This window comes from Coffea arabica, chromosome 10c, assembly GCF_036785885.1.
Source record: "Coffea arabica cultivar ET-39 chromosome 10c, Coffea Arabica ET-39 HiFi, whole genome shotgun sequence".
Classification (NCBI taxonomy): Eukaryota; Viridiplantae; Streptophyta; class Magnoliopsida; order Gentianales; family Rubiaceae; genus Coffea; species Coffea arabica.
Genome location: NC_092329.1, coordinates 52386673 through 52409343, shown reverse-complemented (window position 1 = coordinate 52409343; position 22671 = coordinate 52386673). Strand labels below are relative to the sequence as shown.

At 35.6% G+C, this 22671-nt stretch overlaps 4 protein-coding genes across 8 annotated transcripts; 2 read left to right on the top strand and 2 right to left on the bottom strand.

The window, feature by feature from the left end:
• The first annotated feature begins 1902 nt into the window (after positions 1–1902).
• Positions 1903–10001, top strand: LOC113714803 (uncharacterized). Its single transcript, XM_027238881.2, has 7 exons — positions 1903–2682; positions 4044–4122; positions 5132–5280; positions 6357–6468; positions 6654–6839; positions 8574–8645; positions 8780–10001. Exons 1-7 carry the CDS (start codon positions 2207–2209, stop codon positions 9608–9610), a joined length of 1905 nt encoding a protein of 634 aa, XP_027094682.1. The 5' UTR covers positions 1903–2206; the 3' UTR covers positions 9611–10001.
• A 2171-nt stretch (positions 10002–12172) lies between these two features.
• LOC113714986 (protein WHAT'S THIS FACTOR 1 homolog, chloroplastic-like) lies at positions 12173–15803 on the top strand. Of its 5 annotated transcripts, none has more exons than XM_072068900.1 (4): positions 12174–12337; positions 12923–14277; positions 14475–14649; positions 15616–15803. In XM_072068900.1, exon 2 carries the CDS (start codon positions 12956–12958, stop codon positions 14231–14233), a length of 1278 nt encoding a protein of 425 aa, XP_071925001.1. In that variant the 5' UTR covers positions 12174–12337; positions 12923–12955; the 3' UTR covers positions 14234–14277; positions 14475–14649; positions 15616–15803. The 5 variants fall into 5 exon arrangements, with proteins under 5 accessions (XP_027094929.2, XP_071925001.1, XP_071925002.1 ...); XM_072068901.1 differs by having other exon boundaries at positions 14384–14649; XM_072068899.1 differs by having other exon boundaries at positions 12923–14293.
• An 85-nt stretch (positions 15804–15888) lies between these two features.
• On the bottom strand, positions 15889–16750 carry LOC113714987 (histone H3.2). The gene has a single exon (XM_027239130.2). It carries the CDS (start codon positions 16481–16483, stop codon positions 16073–16075), a length of 411 nt encoding a protein of 136 aa, XP_027094931.1. The 5' UTR covers positions 16484–16750; the 3' UTR covers positions 15889–16072.
• A 1494-nt stretch (positions 16751–18244) lies between these two features.
• On the bottom strand, positions 18245–21447 carry LOC113713730 (actin-11-like). The gene is made up of 6 exons (XM_027237518.2): positions 21309–21447; positions 20151–20221; positions 19665–20058; positions 18963–19576; positions 18700–18782; positions 18245–18515 (listed from the first exon to the last, which is right to left on the bottom strand). The coding sequence occupies exons 2-5, from the start codon at positions 20208–20210 to the stop codon at positions 18717–18719; spliced, it is 1134 nt and encodes a 377-aa protein (XP_027093319.1). The 5' UTR covers positions 20211–20221; positions 21309–21447; the 3' UTR covers positions 18245–18515; positions 18700–18716.
• Positions 21448–22671: the final 1224 nt, after the last annotated feature.

The following is a 22671-nucleotide window of genomic DNA, read 5'->3' as shown; positions in this document are numbered from 1 at the left end:
TAGTTGTGATAGTATTTGGTAAACAGCCAATGTTCAAACTCTTGCAAAAACACTGTCTGGTAAAATACAGGTGATGATATCGTTCACAAGTCGTAGTTCAATGTAAAAGTTCTAATTTTGCTCCCGACAAAAAACAAAAAAAAAAAACACTCGTAGTTCTTATCATACTAAGCTTCCATTTTACATGTAGTTCTTCTTATCATACTGAGGGCCTGCTCTAGTTTATTTGACCTTTTAATAATCCATTTCAGGTGGTGGTGCTTGAAAAATGCGAGAATTGGTTATGTATCCGGTCACGAGTCCATTATTTTTAGGGTCTGTCTACGGTCACCCGCTAACATATATTTCAGATGTCATATGTTTTGCAAATGATTGTTTGAACTGTGATTTTTCACAGAAAAATTGTTACATTTTCCGTGAACACATTTTCCAATCACTTTTTTATCTGACATATATCAAATCGTTACAATATTTTTTTTTTCAAAAAAATTCCTAAAATAGCAATTGAAACAGGTAGGGAAAGTAAACAGATACAAAGGAGGGTAGATAATATTAAACAGAAACAGTATGTAAATGCAAGGAAAAGTAATAATTGTTAGTACGTGTATAATTGAGCACCCATTAGAAATATCCTTCATTTTAACCTAAAGTCTTGCTATTCAAAATCTATTTTCGGAATTGAGCATTTCAAATTTAAAGAAATAAACTAAACAAACTTAAGCAATGCATAATTACATATATTGTTAATGTCACGTGCGTGACCAATGAAATCTATTACTCCCCCGTCCAACTTTGATAGTTCTGTTTTCCTTTTTCGTCCGTCTCAAATTGTAGTCCACTTTCCAATTAAAAAATGTAGTTGTATTTTAATTTTTCTAAAATACCCTTATTTAATGTAAGTTGTTGTTAGTATAAACCTAACCCATTTAATGAGAGTTGGTTCTTTTTTTACCATCAATTCAAGTTTTTATAAAATTGTACTCTATTTAATGTAAGGTTATTTTAGAAAAATAGCAATCTAATTTTATTTTTCTAATAAAATTAACTATTTTTTTTAAATCGTGTGAAAAAAAGAAACAGGATTATCAAAGTGGACGGAGGGAGTATCATCAAATTCTCTTGGGAAACACAGGGAAAAACAGCTCAGAATAGAAATTCATGATGATCCCATCATAAGAGATCCACATCCAAAGTCATAAAAGTAGAATATATCCAATCAAATCCATTCGTTCCATTCCATAGCAAGAATCTCAGACCTCAAAGCAGACGTTATTGGTTCCTCTCCATAAAAGGCAAGTATTCCTTCTCCCCTCCCCTCACCTTTCTTTCATCACCCAATCCAATGTTTGTTTAATTACCTCTCATGCCAGCAACCTACTTAACCACCCCTTAGGGAAAAAATACATGAAAAAAAAACATAATTCAATTTTTAAAAAAAAGCAGAGAAAAATAACGGTGAACCGAAATTAATTCTTGAATATATACTATACACATACCTAAATCAAAGAATATCTTGAACAAAATACCTTTTAAAACTCGGTTCAAGATATTAAACAAAAATTGGGTCAAATAACTTAAAATGTGAATATAAATAATTCATGGAAGTTCAAATAAACTAATAAGTAATCCAACGCTTTTCTACCCAAAAAAAAAAAAAAAAAAGAAGTGTAATCCAACATTTTAGACAATTTTTAACTCATTACAAGGCGATAAAGCCTGACGACATCGTTTCCACATCCTTTCTCATTACCAGCCTAGATAGGATTCTCCTAGAACGACATCGTTTACCACAGACTACTACATTCCGTTTTCGTTTCATAATTAAAAAATCCACCTCGATTTAAAACTTTCCGAACCCAGTTCAGGATGCGTTATATAATCAGCGCCTACATACACATCTATACAATACATATCTGTGTCTATAATCCCTAAATCAATAATGTTTGTATAATAATTTGATTCAGTTTTCTGTTTCAGTGATCTGTGTATTAAACATCATCTTATTGACTAAACTTCTGTATTTTGTATGTAAAATCAGATTTATACAGCAGAATTGTAAACCCCTGATTGTTTTTTTCTCCTCCTTTTGTTGAGTTAAAACCCTAATTTTTGTTAAAGATCAAATTTTTGATTGTCTTATCTGATTTATTCGTACATTATTTATATATAAGTTATAGTTTCAGTTGATTTGGTTAATTAATCAAAAATGGTGGATCAAGAAGAGGAGGATTTGAAGATGGCGTTGAGGATGAGCATGCAAACGGAGCCGCCGGAGCCGAAGAGGAGTAAGCCGGGGGAGAATACTTCGGCCGGCGGTGGGGAGGAGTCGGTGGAGTCGCAGGAGATGAGGAATCGACGGATGAAGCGGGAGTTAATGGCCGGGGCAGCGGAGAAGCGGATGATGGCAGCGAAGAATGCTGCTAACGCGGCGGCACCTATGCCGGCGACTGTGCCAGTGGCAAAGGTGGAGAAGAGCGGTGGGGAGGAGAGAAGGTGTGGTGGTGGAGTTGCGGCGGAGGGGGTGAGTAAGGAGAAAAATATCGCCCTGTTGAAATGTGAGAATAGAATGGGGAATTTGGGGAAAGAGCTATCGTTGATGGAGGCTCAACAGTTGTTTTTGATGATTTTTGGAGGAGGTGTCACAAAAGATATACTTGCGCAGTGGAGTAACCAGGGCATTAGGTACTGATCACGATTGTTGGTTAAAGTTTTGTTTTTCAGTGTCGTTGATTTTTTTCTTTGTTCATCATTTTGGGGATTTCATTCATTACTCAAATCACATTGCGTTTAGTTGTATTGCCATATTTTTCTACAATTTCTTGGCTTATCAAGCTTGTTATGTTGTATTTTCTTAGTGAAGGGCGCTTGAATGGTGAAGTTTTGTGCTTTCCTGGTTTTCTGATAGGCACTGACTTTGAAGTCCTCAAGTAGTTTCAATAGATTCTTCCATCTTTTTATGTAAAAGGTCATTACTCCATTGAGAATCAGTAATTATGAGTTCATTGAGAAGATTTCCAGGAATGAGAGAAGGAATTTGGCTCTAAGATGTAGTTGTGCAATTTTTAGCTGTTAGTGCAATTTTTGTCAAGAGTTCTGCAGGTTGAGTTACTTTGTGCTGTTTTAAAACTGCAGAATTCAATTGAATCATTGAAAACTTGAATACTTTCTTCCAAATGGCGGCATTGGCGATATTGTGAATGCTTTACTTGCAAGTTTTGGTTCTGAGATGCATGATCATTTTTTAATATCCATTGAATGCTTTACTTGCAGGTTTTGGTTCTAAAATGCATGATCATGTTTTAATATCCATACAAGAAGGATGACTTTCCGAAGAGTTTGTTACACGTGTTCCCAATTAATTGTCAAGTGTCATAGTTTGACTGATGTGCACATTGAGACGCTTTATTTTTCATGTGTAATTTAGTGCTCACTTTATTTCCCTTTTCAAACATTATATCATTCCATTCTTGTTCTGCGATATTCTCACATTATTTTCTTTCATCATGTTGTACTATTCTTGTTCTTGCATGGTTTTTTAGAACCTTTATCTTATTGTGCTTTTGTTCTTGCAAGATTCTGTCTTATTACTTATGTTTTTAACGCTTACACTCCATACTTGTTCTCGTGCAACTGTGTGACTCATAATGAATCTCAGAGGAAACATTAATAAGAGCACTGACAACTCACCACAAATGTTCCCGAAATTATATAGATGAAAAGAGTATAGATTCAATTTTAAGAACTCTTGTCCTTGCAAGGAGCAAATTTTTTGAAAGACGATGTGCCCTTTACTTGATGCTACTATTTGTGATAACTTTTTTCTTTTATTATTTTGGTTCTTGATTGTGTGCTTACTATTTGGCCACTTTTTGACTCGTGTACGTCAACAACCGTCACATGAAGTCCGATGTGAAACTTGTCCTTTACTTATCCTTAATTGCCAAATGATTTCTACATATCCTACTTGACGTTTTTGGGTTTTCCTTATATTGAATTGTATACCTGTTATTTGCGTATCTTATGGAAATATAATTTCTCTACAGGTTTAGTCCTGATCCAGAGACATCTATGGGCTTAGTTCAGCATGAGGGTGGTCCCTGTGGTGTCTTAGCAACCATACAAGTAATGCTTTGACTCCTCTACTTTTAGTTTCCTACCCAACTGTAAATCATATTTGATTTTTTGTCAAAATTTATGATATTTTCTTGTCGTAAGATCCCATATCATTTAATTAGTTACGCTATTAATGGGAAGGAGGTTTTTGACGGACTTGTGACCCGATTGTATAGCGATACAGTTTTGACTTTTTATGTGAAATAGTTGAAGATTTGTTGGTATCTTAATTTTGAAACTGTTGTCAAGAAAAGTGAGTGAGATTGTGAATGATAAGGTGTCGTATTTATACATGGTTTAAGTTCTGATATTATATGTCAGACTTAATTTCTTGAAATTAGAGATTTGCGGAGGTTGTCAAACTTTATTGAATGTTTGTGCAAGTTTAGTTCATCCAGGATAATTGAAGTTGTGATTTACCAATCTTGTTAATTTGATTGGTGACTAAATTTGAAGTTTCTAAGTTTTTACCTGCAAAAATGAAATTTTTACTTTGAGACTGTTGAAAAATGATATGACTTATGATTTAAATGGTCTAGTTATCATATGATTTGTATTTATATGAGTTGTAATGTTGGAAGGATCATTCTGAATAGCTCTTACACTAAATTTGATGCTTAATCCAAAAGAAGGTTCATTCACTTGATCTCTCTTGTTGGAAAATTAAGTTAGCATTGCAATTTTTTGGGGTCCTGTGGACTGGAGTTACTAGATATTGAAATTCAAATTCAATGCAGGACTCGAATTTATTGTTGATGCATTTGACAGATTCATATTTTCTAAAACCTCTAAAATCTAGGAGTACTATAGCCTCTGCGGACTTATTACATTGTAAGCAATTTTGCATCTCCAGATGGTAATACATCTAAGCTATGATGTTCAGATTGCATTTGTTGTAACTAACACTGCTTCCACGCTTTCTGCCAATTTTGCTTGTTCCTACTTAATGTTAGCCTTGTTGACTCTCATTTCACAATAATAAGTTCCTTGTTTTGACAAAATATGTTTTCTTGTGCAGGCTTTTGTCCTCAAATATCTTCTTTTCCATCTAGAAGATTCAGGTGATTCTGCACCAGGCATGGCCAGAATTACAGATCCAAGATCCTCCAAAAGTGAATGCATTGCAGCAGATATTTTTTCTTCCCTTTCAGAAGACAGAAAATCCAGGTCACTAATCTTTGACTTCTTCCCTTCAGCCCTGTGTGTCCTGCTTGCTATCTTTCTCTTTCTCTGCCATTTCTCTTTTGCTGCTTGTCAACCAAAAAGGTAGGGACAAGTTGAGGGTTATGGTGTGCTGCTTATGGTTGACAACCTTATGTCTTCGCTGTCATTGTATCTGAGCAGCACACAATGTTAGAGAAGTTTTAGGATTTTTCGTATGATCAGCTGCAGATTGTTAAGTAGTAATCAACTCGATTGTATATTAGTTGGAAGGATTACCTACTCAACAATCAGCTCCCAACAAAACCACCTGTAGCATGCCTCTATAAATTGTAAGCTAGTTTTTTCCTATCTAAGCTTTCATCTAAGAGTAAAAGGGAGAGGCAACAGCTAACTTTTCACAAACTACCAGTATTGGAAGGACTTCAATGTAATCTTCTCACTGTTGTCTATGTATGTTTCGCCCTCAACTTCATCTTTCAGCTTGTATGTAGAGAAGGAGCTAGTACGCTTATCTCTTTTCAACCTGCCTCATTTAACAGGTTGGGGTTTTATTTTTTGTATCTCTTTAAAATTCAACCTTGTAGATCACCCGCAATGTGATCTTAATGCTCTTTTGAGTTCAGTCTCTCTGATCATTGACATAAATGATACCCATTGAAGTTTTGTGTGTACCTTTTGATTCCACTACGCCTTCTTGAATTTAATAGTTCAAATCTTTAACATAACATGGGTTTGTTTGGATTGCTTCATATTTTCCCAATTTTATTTGCTTACATCATCTTTACAATTTCCAATACACCTTTTTATCTTCCCAATATCTTTTTATCTCACATACACCACATCACAAAAAGTGCTACAGTAAAAATATCTCAAATAATCCCAAATAACTTACAATCCAAACAGACCTGATTTGTATGAGTTTGGATTTTTTTTTTCATCGAAGATACATAATCTTGGTTAAGACGGTAAAGTATCAAGTGATGTGATTTGAAATTTTTGCCTTTTATTTTCAACTGTCTTGTGTTCTCCCTCTCTATCATTTGTTCAAGTATTAAACAACTTTTGTCTCTTTGTGACAGAGCTTTGGTGAGAAGCATGTGTGAAATACTCTTTCTCTGTGGAAATAACGAAACAGCTGTAATAGCGTCCATTGGTGTTCTTCATGGTGATGAAGACAGTTCAAAGGATGAAGTGAGTTTGTAAAGAGTAGCATATTTTATTTGATTTGTGGTTTTGCCAGCTTGAAAGTGCAGTTATTGAGTCATAATTTTTGTGTTAAATTATTCTTACAAAGTTATTATGTCTTGTGGATCTTATGCTGATAATATTTACTCATGCGCATTCTTTCTCATAATTCTGTTTGACACCCAACACAGGTCATCTTAAAAGTACTTGAAGGATTTGCAATTGAATCAGGGCTTGACTTGCAGAAGGCCCTGAGAGTGGAAACTTATACTTCAAGGACTAGTGCAGTACAAAGACTTGAAGCAATGCTTCCCATTTTCAGAAGTCGTATGGGAGCAATCCTGTTCTTAATATCTGCTCTGCTGTCTCGTGGACTGGTTTGTTATATCTTCTTGAGAGTGCTTACTTCATGTCTTTATTTTTCTTAAATCATTAGGAAGAAGCTACAATTCCTCTATGTGATTTGGGTTTTAGGCTTCATCTGAGTAGCATGCCATCATGATTGCGAATGTCATTGTTATAGGATGAGCTATGATACATGAAGTTGTATTGTGAATCCAAGGTGATAAAGCTCTTATATAACTGAATGGTTGGGAAAGAGGGGGGAAGAAAAGGAAGAAAGGAAAAAATATTTTGTTCTTTAAGGGAAAAGAAAGTCCCGAATGAGCACACATACTTTCAGAAACTGGTAAGGCGTTTCCTTTTCTATGCTTGGTGCTGCTTGACCTGGACCTATTCTGAACCAAAGTTTTGGATCTATGTGTAACCAATGAGGTATGCAACTCAATTATCATGAGTGCCAAAAGGAAAATATGTTTTCCAAATTTAGGAAAATATATAAAAGCATAGAATGCTATTGATAAGAAAACCCTAATTTTAGTTGGCAGAGAGGCGAAGGAAGCTAATTACTTGTAGGTTAGTTACTTTGGTTCAAGTGCATAAATTGTGAACTTTGCAGGAATTATTAATTCTTACCCAGGCAATTTGTAAGAAGAAAAAGTAGCAATACTCGAGGGACTTTCCTGTTTTTATATGGTTGGATTAGCATAATTTTGATACCTTGGATGTTCATCATGTGCATGCATCATTTCAATGCAATTAATGTGATCCATGGTTTTAGTGGGTGATTTGAGCATTAGTAATTATTTTTTTTTTGGAGAAAACTGGGCAGTGATTAGTGATCATGTGTAGGACAGCAACTAACTGGAGTTGAACTGTCATTGATAACAAAATTTTACTCCTTTTACTGTAAATGGTATATGCTTGAGTTTTGACCTGGCATAAGTTTTTGTTAAGATATAAAAGATGTGTATTAGGTAGTAGAAAATTGAGACAAATGGGAACTAATTTTAGAAGTTGCATTCTGAAAATAAAAAAGTACAGTCAATTTGGAATAGGTGGATAACTTTAAGGAATTTTAAATTGATTTCATGGACCATATCAGTGGATGCCTTACATAAATGGAAGATCCAAATGAGAATGTTCATCAAACAAGGGATTTTTGTCGCTTGCTTTGTCAGCTTAATGGCCTTCATTGATTCTGCTCTAATCTCGTATATAAACTGATCTCATTTTTTAGACCATTCTTTTGGAAACTGTGACAGATTCTTAAGAATTGGAGAAGATGTTTAATTTTGGCTATTGTGTGGGTATGTGTGTTTTTTCTTTTTTCTTTTTTTTTTTCTTGTGAGTCCCTGAAATACGTCACTGAAATTGTTAATCCATGCAGTTATGCTAAACATGTGTCAGTAAGCCAGTTTATTTTTACACCAAGTGATTATTTTTGAAACTTTCTTTCCTACACTGAAATATGACGTGCTAATTGTTGGAATGGAGTGAGATGGAAGTGCTGCAGACTGATGTCTATCTATGTATGCAAAATACGATTTCTTGCGTCCAAGTCTAGAAGTTGCTTGAGTGCATTGTAGTGCAATATTGGAAATCTCCTAGTATTTCGCACATAAAAAGCATTAGAGTTCAATGATTTCAACTTGGGTATATCTATCTAGAAGTTGCTAAGGAAGTGCACCCACTCATATATGTATATTTTCTGCAGTCATCTGTCATGTATTAACACACACAGTATTTTCTTTTTTATCCCGTTTGGACAGGATTCAGTTCAAGCAGACAGGGATGATCCTAGTCAACCACTGGTCACTGCTCCATTTGGGCATGCCTCACAGGTAAAGTGTGAGCTTCAAGAAAACTAATATTTTCTCCTTTGCAATCATTCAAGATCCTCTCTTGATGGATAACCATAAAGGGTTTGCGTCTTCTGTGTTTGGTTTCAAATCAAGTTAATGGTTTCTTGGAACAGGAAATTGTGAACCTCCTGCTTTCTGGGAGGGCTGTTGCAAATGTGTTTGATGGAAGGGTGGACCTTGGCAGTGGCATGCTTGTCAAAGGCATTTCATCCACTGTAGATGTTGGATTTCTAACTTTGCTGGAGTCCCTGAACTTCTGCAAAGTTGGTCAGTATTTAAAGTGCCCAAAGTGGCCAATATGGGTTGTGGGCAGTGAATCTCATTATACAGTTCTATTTGCCCTTGATACCAAGGTTCAGGAGGAAAATGAATTTGAAAGCAGAGAAACAAGGATCAGGAGGGCTTTTGATGCCCAAGATCAGAGTGGAGGTGGTGGGTTCATTAGTGTTGAGGGTTTTCATCAAGTTCTGAGAGATACAGGCATTAACCTTCCTGCTGAGAAGGTGGAGCACCTTTGTAATACAGGTTTTATTGTATGGAGTGAATTCTGGCAAGTTCTTTTGGATTTGGATAAGAGTTTAGGAGGTTTGAAGGATTCAACTGGGATGATGGGCAAGAAGGTATTTGATCTGTATCATTTCAACGGAATTGCAAAATCAGTCCCCAATGGAAGCCAGGCAGCTTCCGGAAATGAAATCCCAATACAAAGACCGAGACTAACCAAATTGCGGGTTTCAGTGCCTCCAAGGTGGACGCCTGAGGAGTTCATGGCAGATGTAGCAGTGTCCTCCAGTTCAGGAATCAATGAGCCTACTAGAAAGGAGGCTGCTGCTGAGGCGTCCAAACCGGAACCCTCTCAGCATGCACCTTTGGTCGACTGCATTAGAACGCGATGGCCTCGTGCTACTTGCAACTGGGATGGGGATGCACCTAGTATTGTTTGATTGGTCACCTACTTATCTCCTTGCTGTTCATTCGCCTTGCCGGGGATGGAGGTCCAGACTCCAGAGTCTAATAGTCGTCAGAAGTGATCATGCAGCATCAAAAGCGACAGCTCACTTCAATTCCGCGCTGGAGATTTCTGATGAAATAGAGGATGTTCAAAGCTGCAGCATTTTTAAAGAAAAAATGCAAGACTGTTTTGTAGTATATGATTGTAATTTTTTTTTTTTTTTGACATTCTAATGTAATTTGGAGCTCTTTTTTTTTCTACTCTGAAGGGGAGAAATGAATTTTTTGGTATTGGTTGTACCAGCTTCCTGAATTCATTTGTATTCAAAACTTCTTAGCCATTGATTGATTAGAGAGTCCTTATTATGGGGATGGCCTTAATAACTGTCGAGTAGGTGATGCCTTGTGTTGTAACTAACTATAGAGACTACCCTCATCTCTTCTATCGATATGTACCCATTTTCAGGCTTATTCAGAACCAAATTTTGTGAAATTTTCAGTTTTTTTTTTATTGATTTTCGTTCGACAAACACTAAATAATGGATCTGTTGGGGGCAGACTCCTATATTGATCTCCCGGAGTATTTGTGAAAATGATCGAGTATGTTATTTAGACTGTGGAACATTACCTATTTCAGCAGTTAAGGAAATTTCTTGAGTGCCGAAAAAGGTATTTTATATTTTGGCATTGTAACATCGGTTTTTACAGGAGGAATACTTCGTAATTCTCTAAAACCTGATTTCTGATTTTTTTTTTCAATTTTTTTCCCTAGCAGGGGTGGAAGTGAGATTTATGAATCAGAGAGAGGAGTAAGGAAGATTTGTACCTAACAAGACTCATAAGTCCTGAACCTTCAACCTTAGTCACTATACCAGACCCTTCTCGACATTATTTTGTAACTAGTTTTGTACCCGTTCGTTAAACGGGAATGTTTGAAAAATAATAAACTATTTAGTTAATTTTATAAAAATATCGATATAAAATACAAACTTAATGTCTATTTTATTATAACCTTTCTTAAGTATATTACTATATGCGCATTGTAATATAAAGTATTCTTATAATATAAATTTGAACATCTAATAATTTACTTCGGTAATTAGTTACTTTTCTATTTCTTGTAGTGATAACAATTCTTATTTACTTCGTATATAGTACACAAATTATTGGCATGAATTTGGAGATATATCTAATAGAGATATTTATGTCTCTTTTATTTATATCGCATTGCTTTCCGGTTCCTTTTTTGGATAGGAAATAAGAATCATATAATATTAAGAATTCTTATAGGAAATAAGAATTGATATATATCTAAATAAAAAAGAAGCAAGCCACGTAGGAAATTACTTGCCGTTTCGTTAAACCACGTAGGAAAGAGAAAACATGAAAGGATAAGAATGAGAATACGACTTTATTATATATATATATATATATATGATTTTCTAAGGCTCTATTTGATAATTTAATTTAACACTTAAATTTAATGGATTCAAATTTTAATATGTTCATACGTGTTTTGATAATAAAAAAAAAATTGAACATTTGAATTATTTAAATGGTACTAAATTTTCTAGGTAAAATTTGTTATAAAAAATAAGTGATAAAATATTCACTTATCACTTTATATGATATACATTCAAATGTATCAGAATTAGTATGTAACAATACAATAACTCAGTAAATTCAAACTTCATGTTTAGATTTCGGATTTCAGTTTTTAAATTTCAGTTTTATCAAACACACCCTAGGTTGGCAATTCGATAATCTAGTAGTATTAGTTCTACTAGGATGAAATAAAACAATCTTATACACAAAAGCGCATTCCAAGCTCTGATGGCGTCCGCGCTTCCAAAGCAGCCAAGCCATTATAAACCAAAGGCGCAGTTACAGTTAAGGATATTAGCTGGTCAAAACAAACAAATGAAACTACCATTCGTGTTGAGGTTGGGCTGGATTGTTGTTTGAGTCAAGACTTGATATGGTATTTTATCAAGTCAACTTTTTAATATTTGAGCTTTATTTATAAGAAACAAGCTCAAGTTAAATCTTAGAAAATTACATGTATAATAGTTATGTTGGTAAAGAATTAATTTGACTCATTATAGTTGTCTTGGAATATTCATTATACATATACATATACACACACATATATATATACACATATATATACACACACGCACGTAGTAACATTAATTTAAATATCCCACCTCATTGTACTAAGAATAATTTAGTAAATTCTTAAAAAAAAAAATAGAGAATAATTGAGTATTCATTAATATATTAAGTCGATCAATAACTAAGCGTTATATTTATGAATTTCAAACTAGTTAATTCCACTCAAACTCATTTCATTAAGGAAACCTAATTTATACATAACTTCAATTTCATAAGTATAGATAAACAAAATTTAAAGCTTTGAAGGCATGAGTTTTCAGTTTTTTTTTTACCAAAGGAAAAGTAAAATAACATATTTGTCTTCTTTTTTCTACTTCTTCTTCCTCCTCGAATTTTGTTTTTTTTTTGGGCTCCATTAGACTTATTTACACTTAACTTTTTTTTTTTTTTTCAACTTTTGTCCATCCCAGTCCCAGGCTACTGACTACAGTTTTCGCGTTCTAGATACACTCTGCCTGATTTTGCCATATTTGGGCGCATAAAACGAAAAGAAAAGGGTAGAAGAACCAGGAAACTGATGAAAGCTGCTAAACTGCCTGCTACAGGTTTCTATAGTTATCTTCACTCTTTCAATTCTTTCCTGAATTGATGTTATGGTTTTTTTTTTCTTTTACTTGCTGAAATACTTGAAACTTCTTATCTGGGCTGTCAAGAATCGGAATGGAGAATCAAAATGTTTGAGTAAAGAAAGCGTCTGCCCCATTAAGAATAACAAAAAGCATTCTTCTTCTTCTTATTCTTTTTTGAATTGTTGGTTGGAGGTTTTACGCGGACTTTGGAGCTTAAAGATTGCGTTGTGAGGGGGAAAAAACAAGGGAAGACAAATGATGTTTGAAAGCTATAATTGAATTTGGAATTGCGTTTGAGAAAAAAATACATGAGGTGGATCAAAACTTTTGATTTGGTTGAGAAAGTAAAGTTCCCGGAATTAAAATATAAAGGCCTAAATTTGTTTGTTCTCGTTGGTATGTTTGAAGAAGACCTAAAGTTGTTCAATTGTGATATAAATTGAAGCCAAAGTTCGACTTTCTGTTCTTCTTGTCGTTTAATTTTTAGTAGGTTTATAAGAATTTTGTGTTTTTTTTAAGAAGTTCTTTTGATTAATTGTAGCATTACATTTCTGGGCTCAGGTTTCCTAAAGTTGTAGAGCATTAAAGGTATATATGAGATGTAATTCGAAAATGGCGATAGGCAAGCATCTCAGAGGTATTTTGTATTGGAACGTTGGCCTATTTGATGGCCCATATAGGTCTCACGTTCACAGGAAATTTTCACTCTGGTCAATGAAGAAAGATCCAGATCTTGAATCTGCTTTATCTCGCAACCGTCGTTGGATAGTAAATAATCAAATTAAGAATATCCTTCTTCGGTGCCCGAATCAGGTGGCATCAGTCAAGTTTCTTCAGAAGAAGTTCAAGACTCTTGATCTTCAAGGGAATGCTCTCAATTGGCTTAAAAAGTATCCCTGTTGCTTTGAAGTCTATCTTGAGAATGATGAGCAGTATTGTCGATTAACAAAACAAATGATGGCTTTGGTTGATGAGGAAGAATGTTTGAAGGATATGCAAGAGCCTGTGTTTGCAGAGCGATTAGCAAAGTTGTTGATGATTAGCTCAAATCAAAGGCTTAATGTGATGAAGCTGAATGAATTGAAGAGGAACTTTGGCTTTCCCGATGACTACTTGATTAGAATTGTACCAAAGTATCCTGAATTATTTAGAGTTGTTAATTATACTGGAAGGAGAAGTTCAATGGAAATCGAGCTCAAAACATGGAACCCTAATCTAGCAGTTTCTGCAATTGAAAAAATAGCTCTAAAGGAGGGTCGACCTCCAGGTTTTTCTTGTTCATTGCCTTCTTCCTGGGTAAAATCTTGGGAAAGGTTTGAGGAATTTAATTCAACACCATACATTTCACCATACACTGACCCTGGTAGTTTGGTGGAGGGATCAAAGGAAATGGACAAAAGAATCGTGGGTTTGGTGCATGAATTATTATCACTGACCTTGTGGAAGAAATTGTCAATTCTCAAGCTAAGCCATTTCAGAAAAGAATTTTGCTTGCCTGAGAAGTTAAATGTCTTGCTGCTTAAGCATCCTGGTGTCTTCTATGTCTCAAATAAATACCAGATTTACACAGTCCTGCTTAGAGAAGGATATAGTGGATCTGAATTGATTGACAAGGATCCGGCAGTCATTGTGAAGGATAAATTTGGAGAACTCATGCAGGAGGGGCTTCACGAATATAATCAAAGGCACTATTTGCTAAATTTAGAAAAGAAGAGAAAGAAAGGCATGATCACATCCAGACCTGAGAAAAAGAATAATTTGAGAAATGAAATGTCTGAAAATGAGGATCAAGGTGGAGATATTGGTGGCATATTTGACCCAGAAGAAAGAAAGCGATTTTACAAAATTCTCTTTGATGACAGTGCTCCATGAATTTCAAACAGAGCTCTGCACATATAACAGCATTCTGGCTGCTAGTGAGACATCTTTTCAGTTAATTTCTGACAATCTTCTAATGTGGAAGTAATAAGTCATTGAACATATTTTTGGTTTTAAAAAACTTCATGCAATTTTTATTGGCAGAAATGAAAGTTCTGTATGATTACTTGACACCAAAATCACTTCCTAAAGTTACATTGTACGCTGTTTTGCTTCGATGGTCTTGCTGGTTCAGGAATAGGTGAATGGCCATTTTGTTGTTCTATTCCAATATGCTGGCTGCGTTGATCATGGGATAGAGGAATTGTCTTCCTCGTTCTACTCCACAAGAAAAGAGCTGCAGTGTTGTGGTATTCTTTGTGGCCTTTAATTGCGATGAGTTCGGGGATCTGAACTTGGTTTTTATGTTGGTGAGTGATTTTTAATGATTTTTTTTTGGTACAGTTGATGGTCAAATATACTCAAAAGGTGAAATTACACAGAAACATACTTAAATTAGTAAAAAAAGGTCTTTATTGTCCTTGGTGCGTGTTTGAATGACAAGTTATTTTGTGTTTCAGTTTAATGTCCATTGGACTTTTAAGTTGTACGCTGCACTTAACTGCACTGGGAAAAATCTTGGTCCTTCAAACTGAATAATTTCAACCTCTATGGTATGGTTTGTAGTTAAAGCGATTTCTCGCCTTGAACCAAATCCATATGTGCAACTTCCTTTAGTTCTTTTAGTAATTTCAGCATGCCCCAGACTAAAATTTGGAGCGATCCCTACATATCGACAGATAGGCAGCTAGATGTCTATCTCAGATATGCTCAGTATGGGTGAAGGCTAATTTACTGCAAGGCAGTTAGTAGCTCTTGGATGTTAGGATGGCAAATTCTTGCTCCTTGGAGATTCCCCAATATAAAGCAAGGTGTTGGAGTTTACAAATTTTAGAAATTTCTTTTCTGATAAGTTTTGCATAAGGATAAGGGCCTCTAAAGAGGATTAAGGGCTAAAGGGCTTTTGACTTGATTATGCTGAGACACATACACATCTGTGTGTAAATATTGACTCTGACCATAAACTTCTGCTGCTAGAATATGAAATTTTGATGTAACTATGTATCTGTCATGTTCATTAAATCCATTAGAAATCTGTGAATTCGTTTTAAAACTAGTTACAGAAACAGAATAGCGAAGTAAGATATAATGAGCTCATCTGCATATGTTTTTAAATATTTTTTCTGATTCATCTCAATCGATTTTGCATCTCATGATCGGTGGTCACTGTGATGGTCAGTTTAATATCTTGAGATTTGATTTGAGATGTGAGATAACTTGACCTCCATGACCGTTAATTGTGTTTTATTGATATATAGTACCATGTACTTGTGCAGTGTCTGGGCGGAAACCCATGCTGAAGTACTTGAAGCCTTGGGTGCCTCAAGAGTTGAGTAAGATGCCAAGAGATCCGAGGCTGGAGGGAACTTTGCAGATGTCATTTATAGTATGATTCTTGATTAACACCGTTCAAATCATGTGTAATTTTTTTGGCTGTAGAGGTAAATATAACCAATGCGGATCATCAGCCCTTGCACTTTACAAGTTCTTTTGGAACAGCTCCAAAAGCAACCATCAATTATATCAAATTGTTAACAGTACTAAAAGACTGAAACAAACATCATAAGATTTTCATTCATTTCACCACCAAATTTTCACTACAAAAACAAGCCACAAGGCAGAAGAACATACAACCAGCCCATCTCAGCATTTCACTGATTTCCTCTAAGTGAGTCTAAATTTATCGTCTAGATCTAAAATAAACTGAACCCATTATCAAAAATCACAAGTTACTCAGGCCCTTTCACCCCTAATCCTCCTAGCCAGCTGAATATCCTTAGGCATAATAGTAACCCTTTTGGCATGAATAGCGCAAAGGTTAGTGTCTTCAAACAGACCCACCAAGTACGCCTCAGCAGCCTCCTGAAGCGCCGCAACAGCACTGCTCTGGAACCTCAAATCAGTCTTGAAATCTTGAGCAATCTCCCTCACAAGCCTCTGAAACGGGAGCTTCCGGATAAGAAGTTCAGTGCTCTTCTGGTACTTCCTGATTTCTCGCAGGGCCACGGTTCCGGGACGGAATCTGTGGGGTTTCTTCACTCCGCCGGTAGCTGGGGCGGATTTCCTGGCAGCCTTTGTGGCCAGTTGCTTTCTCGGGGCCTTGCCTCCAGTGGATTTGCGGGCTGTTTGCTTGGTTCTGGCCATGATGGAAAGATTCGAGTCTTGAGTCGTATATGTTTGTGAAAATGCCTGAGCTGAGAGAGATTTCGTGAAGATTGTGATGATTTGAGGCTTGGGGAAGCAGAGCAGAGTATTTAAAGATGAGAACGGAGTGAAAATTTTTGAAGTTTTCGGGGGAAGGGTTTGGCGGGGGTGAAAATGGATCGTTGGATTTGAAGGAGGAATGGACCGGTCAGATTCGAAATCAATTTACTGACGCGGATCGCGATCCGGGTGCAGGCGACAGCGCCTTTCCCTTTCCTTAAGCCTTGTGTAACTGTTTTAGGCGCATGAGGTACGTGGCACTATTGGCTATTACAAGTGCTAATTACTAATGGGTAGTCAAATTAATTATTTGTTCTAGAGAATTTAAGCTTACATGGAGTATTAGTCAATGGAAGAAAATGGACTAATTACATGTAGTATTAATCTTAAGGTTCAACTTCATTCGTGTGACTTGTGTTTGGATTACATTTTTCATGATTTTTCATGGAAAAATTACTGTAGCGATTTAATGTATGTGAGGAAAAAAGATAATAGAGAAATGTGATTATAAAAAACGACGTAATTTTTCGACGGAAAACAGCAATCCAAACAAAGTGATGAATTTTCTTGACTAACTTGAACACGTGCCTGACTAAGTGACCATTCACATTTGTTTGTAGCACTAAACAATTCCTCACCAAAGTTCTCAATAGCTAAGATGGCTACCTTCACTGGGTTTTAAGAGCCTGTTTAAATTGCTATTTTCTGGAGTTTTTCTATATAAAAAGTGCACTGTATTGATTTGATATATAGAAGGTAAAATAGTGGGTAAGAAATGAATCTAGAAAAATGTAAAAAAATTTTTGAAAAAAATGGTAATCCAAACAAGACCTAAATTATTTTTAACGAGGACACTTAAATTGTGGTGTTAGCAGTTCCTTATTACTTTTCTATCATTACCTTTTCATTTCAAACTTTCAAGGGAATTTGCAAAGAAGGATAGAAAGATGAGCGAAGACCCATTTGTCATTCAAAAGCCTATTTAGAAAGTCAATTTTAAAAGCCAAATCATCTCTTACTTTGGGATTTTCTTAAAACATACGTCGCATTTTGACAGTTTAACATCCCAATAACCTGCATGCATGTCTCTCCCGCGCTTTATTCGATCCTAATTGACTGATTAATTTTTTAAAATTCAGCCCAAATTGAGAAATTAATTGCCAATTATCCTTAATTGGCTGAAAATTAATTGACGAAAGGTGTTTGTGATGAAATAATGGGGAATAGAAAAAAGGTAATTCTTCCCAAGCTAGTCATTTGCTAGTCATTTTATTATAACAGCTTTGGTGGATATCATGCCCCAACCCTCTTGCCTCAAGATCATGCACAAGATCAGCATAACAAGAAAAACCCAAAACGCTACCAAAGAAAGGACCCCAATATTCATGTTTTCCATTTTTCCAATGTATTCTACACTAAACAGTAATCACTCCCAAGGGACCAAACATGATGCTGTTACTTCCAAGTTAAAGATACCAATCCAAGGGATTGGATTGGTATGTCTTAACATGTGCTGGAAAGTACCTAAAAAAGCAGCAGCAGCAGCAGCAGCAGCTGATGACAAAATCATATATTCTTCTCACACAGGATAGTAGATTCTGATGCCTTTTCATCCATCCGGATTACAGTGCATAATGTGATGGAATGGTGGAAAGGTATCCACCATGACAATTTAACTTTCATGGGATGCATGACTCGAGAGACAGTAAGTATCTATGAATTTCGGTATCAAAGCCATCTAATGTTTTTACATTCCTCCAATGCCTCAACCAACACATCATAAGATACACAAAATAATGGAAGCAGAGCTAAATCCATTGAACGTCAAAAGACTAAAACAAAATGCCCACAACCTTATAGCAATTACTATGTATGGTCTAACAATGTACCAAAACTGCAAGCCAATCAATCCAAGCTACCAACCAACGAGCTTTCGCATTTGACCAGAATTAACACCAGAACGCACTCTTCCCTGGAATAAGAGCGGATCCATTAGTCATGCACTGGACGACAAACCACCTTTAAGCAAGGAAAATCTGAAATAACTGGTTAACTTCCCATTACACTATTGCTTCACCCGTATTTCTACTCATTCCCAGCTGAATAAACTTGACGACTCATTCAACACGATACAGTAAATGGACAAGCAGACTTACAAGTTTGCTAACCAGCTTCAGAAGCATTTTCTGTGAACAATTGCAGGACCGGATTCATCGTATTCAGCCTTTGAGATCCACATCTGCATGATTAAACACAATACAGCAGGACTGTCAAGCATTGGTCTGGATTCCAAAAACTCAAAACAGTAGATATACATCTATCCCCTTCACTGTTATTGTTAGATTTCCCTCTTTTGTTTCATTTAGTCGTCATTGATTAATTAATTCTATACATGTGAGCCAGCAAAAGAGATAATTACCTGTTGGAAGGTACTTAGGGATGCCAAGATGGAGCCTCCAATCCAAACACTGTACTTCCTCTCGGGTGGCGCGACCACCTTGATTTTCATGCTACTGGGAGCAAGAGCAGTTATTTCCTTACTCATACGATCAGCAATACCTGGGAACATAGTTGAGCCACCGCTGAGCACGATATTTCCATATAGATCCTTCCTGATATCTACATCACACTTCATGATTGAGTTGTAGGTCGTTTCATGAATTCCGGCGGCTTCCATTCCAATCAAAGGAGGCTGGAATAAAACCTCTGGACAACGGAATCTCTCAGAACCAATGGTGATCACCTGTCCGTCTGGTAGCTCATAACTCTTCTCAATTGAGGAGCTGTTCTTTGCAGTCTCAGCCTCCTGTTCAAAATCTAGAGCAACATAAGCAAGTTTTTCCTTCACATCACGGACAATTTCCCGTTCTGCGGTTGTCGTGAATGAGTACCCTCTCTCTGTAAGAATCTTCATAAGGTAATCTGTAAGATCACGACCAGCAAGATCCAAACGCAAAATGGCATGGGGAAGGGCATATCCTTCATAAATAGGAACTGTGTGGCTCACACCATCACCAGAATCAAGAACAATACCTGTCCAAGAAAGAAAAGCAGTTTTGTTATTTTGATAAAGAACTGACAAGGGCAAAAATTTCAATTTACAGGTCAACATGAAACATACCAGTTGTACGGCCACTAGCATACAGAGAAAGGACAGCCTGAATAGCTACATACATGGCTGGCACATTAAAGGTCTCAAACATAATCTGAGTCATTTTCTCCCTGTTTGCCTTGGGATTAAGAGGTGCCTCCGTGAGGAGGACAGGATGTTCTTCTGGAGCCACACGGAGCTCATTGTAAAAGGTGTGATGCCAAATCTTCTCCATGTCATCCCAATTACTGACTATACCATGCTCAATGGGGTATTTCAAGGTAAGAATACCTCTTTTTGACTGGGCTTCATCACCAACATAAGCATCTTTTTGTCCCATTCCAACCATGACACCAGTGTGCCGGGGGCGACCAACTATACTGGGGAACACTGCCCTTGGAGCATCATCACCAGCAAATCCAGCCTGCATAGTAAAAGTGATAGGAACTGCAATGAAGTGCTGTAGATAGACAGAAATGGATAACCAACATGTGCGGCAAGAAAATTATTACTAACCTTAACCATTCCAGTACCATTGTCGACAACAAGTGGTTGAATATCCTCTCCCTCAGCCATCTTACCTTAGCCTGTTATGGATAAACCGAATAAATAATACACTTTGGAAGACGACTACATGAAAGTCAGATTGCATAGGAGCCAAAACCAAAGCATTTACCCAATTGAAGCGTGTGATAAATGTTGAAGCATAATGAACATGTATAGATATAAAAAATTGCACGTTCTAATACAGATACATTTGTAAAGATTGATAGCTTTAAATCCAATTTCTAAATCAATGATACAGACATGTCGACTCCTGAAAATTATTTTGGTAAGAAAATTTTTAAGGTTTGAAGAAACAATTGAAAGTGTAAAGCTCATAAAAATTGCAATTCTTGGTCATTTGCTATCTGTAAACAATTCATTTGATACTTAGTTAAAGAGAATGAGAAACTGAATTGATCCACTCCCACGCTAGATGGCGCTAAACACGTAGATAAGAACTAACCATCCTCTTTTACTCTTAACGACTTGGACCAAATATGAATCCGATCATTATCAAATCATAAAAAAAATAATAATCCTCTGATTTTCTGAGTTATAATTTCTCTTCAAACAAAACAAGGTCAAAACAAGAACCAAAAAGAGAAAAACTGAAACTTCAAAACATAAATTTTCCAGGATGAACATACAATCTGAACTTCTACACAAAGTATTTACCATAGCAGTAAAACTACAACTAAAGAAACGATCAAAGCTAGCTAAAACATGAACAACAAAAGGGATAGCAAGCACAAAAAAGAATAAGGAATCAATTTTTATGAAGATTCTTCTAAATATCCAAGAAATCAACCAGTAGTCAAAGATCATCATTAATTAGCCAATAATTACAGATCATCCCACAGAACATCTACAACATATTTACACATAATACTATGCAGATCGGGAGTATGAAAAATCAAGAATTTCACTTCACAGATGATCAAGCCAAAATTTTCAGTCAATCGATACTCAACCAATAAGAATATGACAATCAAAGCCACATTTAAGAAAAAAAAAAAAGCTTATTTATGTCCAACCCAGTTCAAGAAACTAAACAGAGACACCAAACCTCAAAACCCCAAATCAAATTCTTGACAATCAGAGGCAACTCAAATGAAAATACAAGCTTACCTTGATAAAAGCAAGCGGTTTCTGGGTGTTTTTTCTTTTTGCTTTAGTTTGTTGAGAGAGAAAAAGGGCTGGCTTTTTCCAAGAGAGAGCGCAGTAGAAACACTGGGAAGAATATTAATAGGGAGCAGAGAATGATGACTATGATGACAACTTCTATATTCTATGCTCTTTCAAATGAATTGAAATTCAGACCAAATGCAAATGACAATTCTCCTACTCATTTTTCTTTTACCTCAGAGTTAATTGCAATATGCATCCCTCAACTATAATTTATTTTGTCATACCCCAAACAATAATCAATTTTATGGGACATTTTTTCCAAAACAGTTATAGTGTGATTTTGTTATGTTGTTTAATAGAAGCACTTCATAACCATAATTTACATCAGTCCACACTCAAGTTCTCTTATTTAATTAGGGATATTTTAGCATTTAATTCAAAAAAATATTATCAAAATTTATTAATTTTAAATCGATTTGAAATATTCTACAAATTGATAGCAAAATGCTAATAGGTGATTATCCCAAAACACAAATTTGCAATGAACATTATGTTTTTATTTTACAAGAAAAGAAAAAAAAAAGGTCTAACCTTTTACTTTACAGTTTTTTAGCACTTATTTTGTAAAAAATTTTATTTTCCTATGGGCTGGCTTGTTGGCTCTTTCGGCCAAGAATTTGTCATGATAGTCACTTTCTAAGAAAAGAATGAAAGAAAGAAAAAAAGAGCAAGAATTAAAAATTATCAAATTTGGTTGATGGATGACTTTTGACTGAGGACCCGTATGCTTTCCCATCAACTTCTTTTAATTTCTTACAATAAAAAAAGGAAAGCTTTGGAAACTAGGCCTTGTTTGGATTGTTACTTTTCGTCAGAAAATTACGTTATTTTCCGTGATCACATTTTTCTATTACCTTTTTTCCTCACATACATCACCTCGCTACAATAATTTTTTCATGAAAAATGCAATCCAAACACAACCTAAACTACTTGAAATATATATATTTTTGGAGTAATTTCCATAATTTTTTCCTTTTTTGGTTCCTATTTGTTTCATATCTTTTATTCCATCACATCACTTTTGAGCAAAATAAAGATAATAACCTCAAATTATTAAAAAAAAAACCCCTCAAATCTAAGTATTTCTTTTTTTTTTTTTTTTGGTGTCTATCCTCTTCTTGTACCATTGACTATTTTGTTTTGTTTACAGTTACATGATATGCAATTCGGCCCCCAAATCCCTTTTTTCTTTTGAAGGATTCGGCCCCCTAATCCTTACCAATTTGATCTGATTATGACTACTATAAATTGAATAACGAGCTACTTTGGCCAATCAAGGAGATTGGATGAAATCGTGGAGTTG

Coding starts and splice junctions, on each gene's coding strand:
- LOC113714803 (XM_027238881.2), top strand. CDS start 2,207: ATGGTGGATCAAGAAGAGGAGGATTTGAAGATGGCGTTGAGGATGAGC. Junction 2,683..4,043: donor TGGAGTAACCAGGGCATTAG/GTACTGATCACG, acceptor ATTTCTCTACAG/GTTTAGTCCTGATCCAGAGA. Junction 8,646..8,779: donor CATTTGGGCATGCCTCACAG/GTAAAGTGTGAG, acceptor TTCTTGGAACAG/GAAATTGTGAACCTCCTGCT.
- LOC113714986 (XM_027239128.2), top strand. CDS start 12,956: ATGAGATGTAATTCGAAAATGGCGATAGGCAAGCATCTCAGAGGTATT.
- LOC113714987 (XM_027239130.2), bottom strand. CDS start 16,483: ATGGCCAGAACCAAGCAAACAGCCCGCAAATCCACTGGAGGCAAGGCC.
- LOC113713730 (XM_027237518.2), bottom strand. CDS start 20,210: ATGGCTGAGGGAGAGGATATTCAACCACTTGTTGTCGACAATGGTACT. Junction 20,059..20,150: donor ATGGTACTGGAATGGTTAAG/GTTAGTAATAAT, acceptor TTTACTATGCAG/GCTGGATTTGCTGGTGATGA. Junction 19,577..19,664: donor TGCTAGTGGCCGTACAACTG/GTATGTTTCATG, acceptor TTTCTTGGACAG/GTATTGTTCTTGATTCTGGT.